General features: G+C 43.9%; 1 protein-coding gene across 1 annotated transcript in view; it reads left to right on the top strand.

Moving 5' to 3' along the window:
• NIBAN2 (niban apoptosis regulator 2) overlaps nucleotides 1–12,846 on the top strand; it is a 50,968-nt gene that overhangs the window by 13,444 nt on the left and 24,678 nt on the right. The window contains exon 2 of the mRNA XM_042479436.1: nucleotides 10,646–10,776. Within this exon, the coding sequence (XP_042335370.1) occupies nucleotides 10,646–10,776 (131 nt within the window). The remainder of the gene's footprint in view (nucleotides 1–10,645; nucleotides 10,777–12,846) is intronic.

The following is a 12,846-nucleotide window of genomic DNA, read 5'->3' as shown; positions in this document are numbered from 1 at the left end:
GACCCCTTGAAGTTTTTGACTGAAGTGGCAAATTAAAACGTTCCTTTAATGTTAAATGCATCAGAACTTTTGGAGAATGATTCTGCTCCCACATGAAGTCTCCTCCTGTGTGTCCCTTCTCTGCGGTGGGCTGTATAACTTGGCCGCCTATGCTATAGGATGCTTGCAGGAAATACCCCCAAAGGATCCTGTTTGGCAGGAAATGCCAAACATTCCAGTGCCGAAGTCGCCTTAATCTTGGCAAATGGTTGCAGGCTTGCAGAGGGCCCCAGTGGGTCTGGTCCAGTGACTCTAACAAACGTGCATAATCCAATTGACTTGTAAAACGCCTGACCCCAAATATAGCATGCTTTCCGTTTACCCGGAAGTTTGCTTTTTTGCTGTTTGCTTTTCCCCAACAAGAAATGATATCTCTTTTCTCTTAGGAGTTTATCACACTGGGGCTCATTTTGGCATTAAAGAAAGATTAAAGAGCATTTAAAGCATCCCGCAAATAAAGCAAAAATGGCATGTAATTGCACAAATGATTATCATTTGTAAAGATTTGTGCAAGTAAAGTGATACCGGAAATGCATCGTCATTGAAATCCCGAAAGTAAAAAGATGCACATTAGTGCTTCTTTGTGACCACTTTAATGGTGGGTGTTGTGCGACATTGTGTGAAATTGTTTCGCGTAACTACACAATTTTTCCGGAATATTCACGTGTGATGAACTCTTTTGTCACAATGTATATCTCTTTCTCTCTATCTGTCTCTCTTTCTCTTCCATTCTGTAGCTTTCTGTAGCTGTATATTTTTGCACAAACCATGCATGCCTGCTCCTGTTTTCAAATGCAGCTCTTTGAAAGCTGCATGGAGAATTTTAAACGGCTTCTATGTTACTTTAAGCAAGAGAAGACAGGGCGAAGAAACGCAGCGGTAAAGATTGTTGGCTTGTGATTCCCTGGCAAGTTGAGCGGTGTGAAATTCCAGGGTTGTTTTCTTGTGAGACAGCCGTATTGTGTGTTCTTTTGGCACCGGGATATTCGGTTTGCACAACGGGTGGGAACAGCCATAGCTTGGAGGCAGACCACATTTTCTGCTGGAGAAACAAAAAAATTATGTAGTTCCCAAAGGGAACTTTTCCAAACTCTGCACTTGATATACAGGAGATCCTGGATTCAAATTCTGTGATGCCCAATTGGCAGGCGTTTGGATAAACATCTGAGATGTCTTAAGACTACTTGCTGTCTTGCTCTATAGTTCATAATCTCCACTTCCATTCATGCTGGGAGTGACAGTGTAGCCCTCATAGAGGAATGGTCCGGTTTGCATGTGTCCGTTCCTCTGCTGGAGTCTCCAAGGAGCTACATAAATTCTCCAAATTTGATGTGGGATTTTTTGCTGTGTGTGTTTATTTCTGCATTGGCCCTAAGCCATCATAGAAGTAGAAGAGCATGCCCAAAATATAGATATGTGGATGCAGTGGGTAAAACACTCCCTCATTCCAAATCAGTTCTGATAGCACTTTGCAACATGTTATCCAAGAAAAGCAACATGAGGTTTAGACAATGTGGATGGTGAAGATGTTGATTTTATTCCTGCTCCTCCAAATAGATTGGACTTGACATTTTGGAGAGCTCAATTTTCACTGTTCCTGGCTAATGTTAATGTTGTCTTGTACATGGGAAAGCCTGCCAGCCATGTGTACGATGTTGTGGAAAGAAATACTCTGCAATTTAGGATCCTTCCCAACTGCTGGGGTTTGGTTCCGTCTCTTCCTCCACAGATGGCATGAAATGTGGATTGTATGTACAGCGCTGTGTAAATTTACAGCGCTTCATAAATAAAGGTTAATAATAATAATAATAATAATAATAATAATAATGGCCGTTTCTCATATTATTGAATGGTGGCACGGATGTGTCAATGAATAATATGGAGCACGGCGATCTATGAATGGTCAAATCCGTGAATCACCAGCCCACTGATACAAAGGATCTGCTGTATTGTTAATGATCAGAGTGAGGAAATGCTACATAAAAAAGAATTAGAGTTTCTAGGACCCAAAGGGTCCTTGTTATCTGCTGGGGTTTGGTTCCAGGACCCTCTGTGAATAACAAAATCCGTGGATGCTTAAGTCTCATTAAATGCAATGTCATAGCAAAATGGCATCCCTTACATAAAAAGCAACATCGAGGTCTGCTCTTTGGAATTTATACTTTTTAAAAAATATTTTCAAGCTTTCATTTCCCATTATTTTAAAACAACTGAATCGCATTAGATGCTCTGTAAGAGAAACTGAAATGCTTACAAGCTGCTAGTCTGTGGCTCGAAACACACCCAACTGGCAAGGCCACTCTCATGTCTATATTTGCAAAAGCTGAACAGTTATCCATCCTGAATTAATTGCTTTGTGTAATTCTGCCTTTGCTGTGGCGAAAAGAAACTCATGGCAGGTATCTGGGTATTTGTATCCCGTTGCTTCCAAGTTTGGGTTTTACTCCCAACTGACTAGCAAGCATCAGTCAAGCATGTGATCGGCACCTTGATCAACAGCGATCCTGTATCTTACTCTGCAGATGGCTTAGACAGGTTTTCAACGGAGAGGTTAGGGTTGGGACATTGGGCATTATCCCAATTTCTTCTCAGTGAGTCACAACGGGTGTGTCAGCCGAGAGGAAGACAGGCTGGTTGTGCCACTGTCAAACTGGTTCTGGTGCCCTTATCTGGTCTTGTTGCCCCATGGCATTCGTCTGCTTGTGTGAGAAGAGAGGGGGGAATCCCATTTTCTTGCTTCAAAATGAGTCTTGATGGGGTCCCCACGCTAGGCATTTGGTTGAGAAATGGCCAGGATCATATCTTCTGGAGAAGCAGGGTGGACCGTGGAGATAACCAGGGTTGAACTTTGGCCCACCTCAGCCATAAAACCGACAGGGGCAAAGGGCTTTGCACCTAGTTTTCCTTTCTCTTCCCCTTTGCATGTGAAACAGCACTAATACGCTCATGCATTCTGCAGTTAAATGTGGCACAAGATATTTATGGGCCAAATTATCTTTTTTGGAATACAAGCATTTTCTTTTCCAGCCGAGAGTTCTGGTGCCCCACCAAACAACATAGCATTCAGCGTCGGCAGCTAAAAGTGGTGTCAAACTGCATTATTTCTGCAGTGCAGATGCAGTTCCTTGAAGTCACACACACACACACACACAGACACACAAATAGTTTCATCGTAGAAACTAGAGGAAAGTTTGAGAAATTGATGTGAAATTTCTGTTGGCCACGTAGAAGCAGGCTATTAGAACCATGCATGTAACCTTTTCCTTTTGCCCAAGGCCATCGGAAGAAGGGAAGGATGAAGTATACAAAACAAGAAAATGTGTACAACAATTATTTGGATAACCTACTTAAGGTCATGTCTTAGTTCCGGTTGCAAGACGGGGATTATCATTTTTCTTTCTTAAGAATTGTTGGGGTAGGGGAAAGACATAAGCCACCTGCCTTTTTCACGGTGCCTCCAATTGACATTTACGCATTACGAAACGTTCCGATTTCGAAGTAGTCAAGGACAAACAAGCTTATAATTCAATGAACAAAAGCTATTACTTGTTGCTGTTTCCCTTTGGAGCATCCTTAATATCCTCTTCAATTGCTAATACAGCATTGTGAGTCCAAATTAAATGGAGGTGCCCTTTACTTGTGGTCTGTTTGAAAATTGGACTTGCATAGATTCATCAACTCCCTCCACATTATATGAAGCAAGTAAAGGTTTTTAAGTAAGGTTTTAACATCTCTCCTCATTGCAATTCCCATTCTTGGTCTCTTTCCCCCCCAGTTCTTTTTATGGGAATTGGTGCAACGGCCGCGTCATAAGCGGCACCATCTCCGGAGCTCTGTGTGTGTGTAAAATAAGTAAAAGGGCTTGCCAGCTTTTGTTGGGCCGTGTTTGCTCTGAGATGGCAATCTGCTTCCATCTATTCATAAAGCCGGCAGTGTGTGTAAACTGATGGAGAGTAGTGGCTTTCGTCTACAGAAATGGGCGGCAGAATTGACGGTTGGAGACTTGGCTGGGTGCATATTTTGCAAATGCTTGGTCCGTCCTCTTTCTCGGCTGCTATTACTCAGTCTGGGCCGGCTGCAGAGATTGGAGCTCGGCTAAACATTTACTAAATTATAGATTAACCGTGTTTCAACGGGGGCTGCTTGCAAGGCTTCACCTTGCTCTTTGGTCACCTGAGCCAGCTGCTTTTCCCCTTCTCTGCTTCACCTTTGCCATTTTCGTAAGCATGCCCTGCAAAGGTGCCCTTGCAGCTGAGTTCGATTTTGGCTTATTAAGAAGCCAGTGCCATTAAAATCAGAAGAACCAGGGATGCCTTCTCGATGAAGCGAAACAGAACCAAATGTGCCAAGTTGGCTCACTGGCATGTCAACTGACATCAGATGCACAAAGTGTTGGCGACATGCATGTTTAAATACAGGCGTAGCTCAGTTAATGCAATGTGGGCCCTTGGTATCCGCATGGATTTGGTTCCAGGTCCTTCTATGGATACCAAAATCTGTAGATGCTCAAGTCCCATTAAATACAACAGCGTAGTAAAATGGTGCCCCTTATATAAAATGAAACCCATCTCTGTCATGTAATGTATGAATGTGAACAATATGCTTTTTAAAAACATCAACAGAGAAATACATGGCGCAGTTAACTGGAATCAATACTTTCTTTTGGCATTTAGGTAAAACATAAACTTATTAAAAGCTACTCCTCGGTTATCAATCCTTCATGTCATTCATTTTGACAGTCCTTTATTGCTATTTTGAAAACCTGGTGGTTTTAGTGATTCTTCTAGTGTGCGCTGTATTCTTCTAGTTAATAAGAAAAACATTTGCATCTAGGAGCATTTTGCTCTTGTAATCTGAAACTCCCAGCTCAGGGCCTTCCACCTGTCCAGTAGTTTCAGGAGTGATGCAAATAGGTTTCTACCCCTAAGCAAATATGTACCTTTTGAAATGATATATGTATGTACGTATGTATTTTTCTCCAGCCATAGATGGAGGTTGTCGTAAACAGCCTTGCCCCTATTTCTGGCGCTCTCTGAATGGAGACATTCCTCGGCAGGCAGAGGGAAAAGAAGCCGGAAATTCTGTAAATAGCTGAAGTCTGAACCAGGCCGAAAGTCTTTTTATCGCTAGTTTCCACTTCTTCTCCCCCCTTTGCCTTGATGGAGTCCAACATATGTGTGTGCATGTGTGTGTTTGGTTCTTTCCGTTGGAGTAAAACAAAAAAGGTCAGAAAGGTTTGGAAGGAGATTAGTTTTTGTTTAATTTGGAAATGCATTTAGAAATGCTTTGCTGGATGACAAAATCGAAAGCTCAACATGTGGCTGGCTCTTGTCTCCATTGGTGTTTCCAGGGGTTCGGTGCATGGCCATAGCAGATCTTTGTGCAAGGATAAAACGGTGGGCTTTGGATTGATTTAGTTCAATGATTTGGTCCTCCAGATGTTTTAGATGTCACCTCCTAGAAGCCCCAGCCATCTTGGCCAACAGAGTTGAAGTCCGAAACACCTGGAAGATCAAAGTTTGGGAACTGTCAGTGTAGCAGAACGAGAAGCTAGCATGGCGAAGTGGCTTGAGTGTTGGACTATGACTAGAGACCAGGGTTCAAATCCCACCTCGGCCACTGAGTGACCTTCGGCAAGTTGAATGCTCTCAGCCTCAGGGAAGGCAATGGCAAACCTCCTCTGAGCAAATCGTGCCTTGACAGCACTATGATAGGTTCACTGTAAGTCAGAAATGACTTGAAGGTGCACAGCAACAACAACATTCCTCTCTAGAAAATATGGGAAGGAAGGAAGTTAAGGGGGAGTTTGTTTTCCCCCTCCAGGAGGAAGAAACCAACCTTGTTTTGCCAGCAGCTGGGCTTAATCTCTACCTGAGCAATGCCAGATGACCTGAGGAGCAGTATCGACAGCTCTCATGTCAACAGCGGGGATACCTGAGCTGTTTGAACTCTCATTCTCTCCTTCTGTTTCCTCTTTCTCGTGTCTCCTTTAGCCCCCAGATAGGCATCCGGTCCTACCAAGAGGCGATCATGCTCAGGTGGCAGAGAATGGGAGGCGAAAGCTGTGTGCCACAAGGCTTTCCTCATTTCTCTTTACCATGCCTTTTGATTTATTGAAGGAACTTGTCTCACAATCAGGGCAAAAGAACATTATGGGGCAGGCAGTCCAGTTGAGTTTTGTAGAGGATAGCATGTTGGGCTTTTAATAAGGACATGGCAGGGGGTTGGACTGGATAGCCCTTGTGGTCTCTTCCAACTCTATGATTCTATGTTTCTAAGGGAAGTTTCCTCTCCTCGTCTCTTTTTGCTGGGTCCGTCGGAAGCTGGATGCTAGGCATGTGAACTATTTTCAGCTTCAGTCTGGAACCAGCCGAAAATAGGTTAGCAAAAAGGACACCATGTTTTTTTGTTTGTGTCTGGAAAATGGGTAGATTTGCCCTATTTTTGACATGGGAGAATCAGGGGAGGGCAATCTGGTCCTTCCCAGATATTTACTACATGTCCCAGAATTACTGGCCAAAGGCCATGCTTACCAGAGCTGATGGGACCTGCAGTTGAAAATGCAATTGGTTGGAACACGATGGATAGCATTTTTACAAGTCAAGATGTTGTGTGTGTGTGTTTGTCAAAGGTTTGACATAGTTAACGGAATGTATTTACAGCTGAATTTCTTTTTAATGCCTTGTATAAACTGGGCTGGATCAAAGATCAGTCATGCTTACAGTAGGCGCATTGAAATCCATGGGTCTTAGGTTAGCCACAGTTAATGGGTCCCATGGATTTCAGCAGGTCTCTTTGAAACATGGCTAGGTTTGGAACCAATCCAGTGGATTGTCTTTCTTTCTTTCTTTCTTTCTTTCTTTCTTTCTTTCTGACTTTGATTGTCGCATGGGACTTGGGGTCATTCAATGAAATTGGCAGTGGATTCAGGACAGAGGAGAGGATTATGTTTTTCAGGACTCACTGCCAGAAGATGTGTGATGATGGCTTTGGGTTTAAGAAGGCTATAAAAGGCAATTAGATCAAACTGTAGAGGAGGCAGAAGGGGAAAAGTCTGTGCAGAACTATTAGCCACAGCTCTGATTGATTAGCCATGTGCAGTTTGACACCGCTTTATCTGTTATGAATCCTGGGAGTTGTAGTTTGTTGGGGCATCAGAGCTCTCTGACAGAAACGCTTACAAAAACGCTCGCAAAAATATCTCACAAAACTACAAATCCCAGAACTTCATTGCACTGAGCCATGGATGGCAGTTAAAGCAGTGCCAAACTGCATTACTTCTGCAGTGGAGATGCAGCCTTGGTCTCCAGGCCTGCGGTTCTTCAAAGGACTCTGCTTGTGCACAATTCGAGCCTGGCAAGGTTGAACTCCTCCTCCAGACAGACAAGCAGCTGTTGGAGGCCAGGAGTCCCAGAGTTATACACAAGGAAAACAAGATCATTACCTGCCTCAGTGACTTGGTTGTAGGATTGCAAAAGCAGCCCGGCCTGCCTTGCTAGCGAGTGATCGCGTCATGGTTGTGGCTTGGTTTGCTGCAATGGAAACCCTTCGCCCATTTTGGGGGGACCTCAGTTGAAAGCAAACCAAGGGAGAGGCATCTTGCCAGAACGTTTCTGGGAGTGCTTTCGTGAGTGAAGGAGGGCTGCAAAAACCCTTCCATTATTTAGTAGTTATATCTCTAGTCTGATGTTCATATAGGTCTCCTTCTCGTGGCAACTGTGGATTGCGATGGCACGGGGGTGATGAATCTGTTGCGGCTTTTAGCCTGAATTTAAGGAGTCTTCCAAGAGTATTCTCAGTGGTGTTCTATCAGGAAACAAACGCTTTGGCTGGATTTGGATGGGTCCAAAGCCATTAGTTCAGAACCTATATGGGTCCCATTTTCTCTCCTTTTCTACCACCTCCTTTTCTCTCTCTCTTTTCTTCCCAAGTGTGACCAAGCAACATCCAAGCGTGGTCAAGATGTCAGTGTTTGCAAATAAGCAAGAACAAACACACTTGGAGAGGCTGCAGCGGTTTGCTTTTGCCTGAGCTTACTGGGAAGCACTTCATTCTGTCCCTTCCTCTCCTCTCCTTCTCACTGAATTAATTGAATGCAAACTACTATTGCATTTTGAATCCAGTTTGCAGCCATTGAAGCCATTGAAGAGGGGACATGGAAGGAGAAGAGAGAAACTGGGACATTTTAAAACCAGCTGAAGAAGTGACCACATGAAGTTGCATGGCCACATGTTAGCTAGCTTTCATCTATGGAATTTTAACCACCCTCTCCAAGCAAATAAAACTAGGCAAAGTGGGGGGGTTCCTGGATCCATGCCGGTCCAGAAACCACCCCAACTTGAGAATAGGCTTTTTTCTCTGGTTGTCTACCCATGGGCCTCCAACATTTGGCTCACGTGGCTGCCAAACCCAGCAACCAGACTGTCAGGTTTGGAAGCAAGGGAGAGCAGCCAACAGAAGGGAAAAGAAATAGCAGCCACCCCCCCTTTTTTTTCTAGCTTTGAAAAAGAAATCATGTGAAAATGAACATGCTCTTTAAATAGCCTCAAAAGTGGCGGAGTGCAGTCAGCTGATCCAGCAGCAACAAGAAAGTCAGAGAATAGGACTTTGGCTGGTTGCAAAATTTGCTGCGATGCCTAGGATGTCCTACTGCTATAAATGAATTTCAAGTTGCAAGTCACTTTCTATTAGGGATGGAAATGATATTTAAAATATTTGATGGGGAAGAAGAAGTTACTTCTTTGAAAGAAATAAGTGTTTTTTGAGTATCGGGAAACCTTTGCAAGAAGAATCCTGGACCGATGCGAATCTTTTTCCAGTTTGGGACTTCCCTGCATGAAATTCACATATGGTGGCTTTGCACAGAAAACAGCATTTCCTTGGCAAGAAGCAACTTTTTCTGTCCAGAAAACAATATTCATGCATGGAAATAGTTTCTGAATGGAAAGAAATGCGGTTTCCGTCACAGAAAATGCTGTATTTGGGGCCATTTTGGGCAAAATTCGCAAGCAATTGATTTGTATTGCAAGCAGCTTTTTCTGCAACAAAAACAGCTTTTTCTGCACAGAAAATATTTGCTCACAAAAATAATATTCTCTGCAGAAAAACAAGCTGTTTCCTGCCCAGAAAGTGCTATTTTCTGTGCAAAATACCCTTTTGCGAATTTTGTGCGGGATAGGTCCTGAATTCCGAATAGCCTTCGAAAAGGATGTGAAACAAATTAGTGATGTGATGCATGAAGGTGAATCCAAAAGGAAAGCAACACTTTTTCCTGCAACGGGATAAAAGAGTTTGGAATAGGTGATGGAATAATGCATAGAGCTGAATCCAGCTTGAAATAGAAGGAGAGAAGATGGGAGGAGTTCTCTTTCCTTTTCTGTTCCAAATTTAGCAGCAACTAAGAGGTGGCTTCCCAAAGATCCTCCAACATCTGTGTCCTCCATCTTTCCAGAATATGGATTGTATATTGTTCACTGCAAACATTTAGTACTGTATTTTCCCTATGGGCTATCTGCATTTCCTTTGAGATAAAAAATAATCCAACCTACACATTGGTCGAGAGTATGGTGTAGTGGTTTGAGCATTGGACTATGACTCTGGAGAGCAGTGTTTGAATCTTGGTACAGCCATGGAAACGCACTGGCTGAACATGGGCATGTCACACTCTCTCAGCCTCAGAGGATGGCAATAACAAACCCTTTCTGAAGAAAGGTGCAACTCCCCCCCCCATAAGTCAGAAATGACTTGAAGACACACAACAACAATAAACCTGTTGGTCATGGAACACACATAGGTATGACTGTGGATTTCAGAGCCCATGATGCAGTGAAACTGATCTGTGTGGTATAGTGACGATATAGGAGTTGGGGAACCTCATTTTGATGAATCTGATCGAAGGATCCAAACTATGATTTGGACATATTTCAGAAGTGCTTTAGTTGTATTTTTCCTGTATGGCAGGGCGTTGGGCTATATGGCATTTATGGTCCTTTCCAAGTCTCAGATTCTGTGATCCTAATGGTCTGTGGACCCATTGAAATCGATGTGTGAAATTGGTCAGGGCCAAGTTAAGTCCTGTTGATTTCTATGGGGCTGTTCCAACAATGTGTGCAGTGACTGGTTCGATGGGGACGTTTTCACCCAACTCATGGTGTTGTTTTGCCTAACCAGCCCTGGAGAAGGATCAAGGTTTTCCTCTGGCCTTTTTCATAGCCTGCGTGGTTTGCAGTTTTGGGCTATGAATCATCCTCCTGCTTTGAGGAGAAAAGGCATTGCTGTCCTGCAACCACCCACCAGCCCAGTGAGCTCAGTTAGAAAAGTCATCCAGTGACTAAACCAGTAAGGAGCTGGGATCCCCTTTGAGATGAAGACATGGCTGCCAGGGTCATGGGTTCAGGATGACTTCATGTGGAGTTGTGGGTGCCTGGTGTTTCATTATTATTATTTGTCTTTCTATCTACATTATTTCTACAGTGTAGATGCAGTGGGTTTCCATAGTGGAGAGGGAATTTGAACCCTGGTCTGCCAGAGTCCTAGTGAAACCACTACACCATGCTGCCTCTCATTTCTGTCCTTACCAACTCATGTGTCTTTCATTGTCTTTCAGAGAAAACAAGCAAGGTCCTTGCCGACTTCTGCCAGTTCTACGAAGAGCAGTACGGCGTTGCGCTTTTCAACAGTGTCCGCTATGAAATTGAAGGCGGAGGGGGACCCCAACCTCAGCTCTTGCACCGCAAGGTAAGGAAGGCAGCGGGTGAATTGGAGAGCATAACTCAATTGTCAGTGGGGTTGAGGTTCAACAAGATGCCAGTTTGGGAAGCTGGATGAGATCCCATGTTGTGCTTTTGGCCTGTCTGAGACAACGTGGCTCCACAACTCTTCCTACATTCCTCTTGGGCAATGCCAGTGATGGGGTGTAGTGGTGAGATTTGAGAAGTTCTCCGTTCACATCAGCTTGTGTAGTGGTTTGAGTGTTCAGCGCTTTTATGCATATTTGCATTGGTATGGGTGCTGCTACCAAGGACGTGTCTGCTGTCTTGGCACACCACTGAATTCAAATCTAAAAAGACGATGTTGGCTGGGGGGTGTTGTCATCTTCCCAGCTACTTGGCTGGCATTCTTCAGGGAGATGGGTGGGTGTGTTTTTCTGTTAGCGATTTGTTTTTGTCTCTGTCTGGGACATGTAGGAGCCTTATACTAGGGAATATCTGGCCATTCAGGCCTTGGACTCTAATTCCCATCATCCCCAGTGGTGAGTCCTGATGGGCATTGTCATTCAGGAACCTCTGAAACAAACCCAGTCCTGTCGTACCAGGTCAAATTATTTGCCCATTGTGCACCGTCTTAACATCTTAGGGAGCCCTGGTGGCGCAGCGGGTAAATGCCTGTACTGCAGCCATTCACTCGAAACCACAAGGTTCAAGACCAGCAAAAGGGCCCAAGCTCGACTCAGGCTTGCATCCTTCCGATGAGGGAGCTAAAATGAGTACCCAGACTGTTGGGGGCAAATTAGCTTACTTGCTGTTCAACGCTATGATCTTTGGAATAGCGGTATATAAATAAAACAAATTATTATTATTATTATTATTATTATTATTATTATTATTATTATTATTATTATTATTATTATTATTTAAACTATACCATCAATTGCTCTCCAGAATCTCAGACAGGGAAAGGTTTCCCCTGGTTCCTGATCTTGTCCTAACTGGCAACTCCAGGAACTGAACTCAGGATCTAATATTCCTTTCAGCCTTTCTGGAGACACTTTGCTGTGAAAACCTCTCTAACCTCACCCTAAACAAAAGTTCAGGAGCAAGACATGAATCCTCTTCCTGTCTTGCTGTGCATGTCTTTATACTGTGGCACCAAAGTGAGCACCTGTCTGGTTTTTAAGATGTGTATCTTTCAAGGTGTGTCTGCAGGTTTCTTTGGCTTCTCTTTCTTTCTTTTCTCTCCTCCAGCTTAGCTACTGTTGACTACATCCTGGCCCACATCCTGGTTGTGGTTAAAATGGGGGTCTGCTGGGGAGATTTTTCATGGGGGTATACTTTCCATGGAGAGCCAGTGTGATGTAGGGGTTTGAGTGTAGGACTAGGACTCTGGAGATCGGGGTTTGATTCCCTGCTGAGCCATGGAAACCCACTGGGTGACCTGGAGTGAATGGCACTCTCTCTTTCTCTCTCTCCCAGAAAACCTTATGATAGGTCCCACCTTAAGTCAGAAACCAATTGAAGGCACACAGCAACATGCCTTCCACGACCTTCCAAACTGGTGACCCAAAAGCCAAAAAAGTGTCCCACCTAGACTCTCCTTAAGTCAGAAACTACTTGAAGCCACATTACAACAACATGTCTTCTTTGACCTCCTAAACTGGTGACCCAAAAGCCAAAAAAGCATCCCACCTAGAGTCTCCTTAACTCAGAAATGACTTAAAGGCACATAACAACAATGTGCCTTCCATGACCTCCCAAACTGGGGACCCGAAAACCAAGAAAGCTTCCTACCTTGGATATTATTGTCCAGGTGTGGGGAGAGAGAACACCCCAAAACTGAGAGAAAAAGATTTGCTCATTCAGAGTGAAGGCAGAAGATATTGCTCTCACTCCACTTTGACTTTGTGACATTACCGAATGGACTTGAAACTGGGGGGAAAGCCCTCATTTTTGAAGGGAAGAATCTAGCAGCACCTTTGAGACTTTGTCTTCCCTTTTGTTTTTCATTGTCATCACTTTCTTTCTTTTCTTCCATCCTTGTCCACTCAGTACAATGGACTGTTGGAGATGGAACCCATATCTCTTGCAGAGA

Source organism: Sceloporus undulatus, chromosome 7, assembly GCF_019175285.1.
Source record: "Sceloporus undulatus isolate JIND9_A2432 ecotype Alabama chromosome 7, SceUnd_v1.1, whole genome shotgun sequence".
In the NCBI taxonomy this organism is placed as follows: Eukaryota; Metazoa; Chordata; class Lepidosauria; order Squamata; family Phrynosomatidae; genus Sceloporus; species Sceloporus undulatus.
This window is presented reverse-complemented; position numbering and strand designations above follow the sequence as displayed.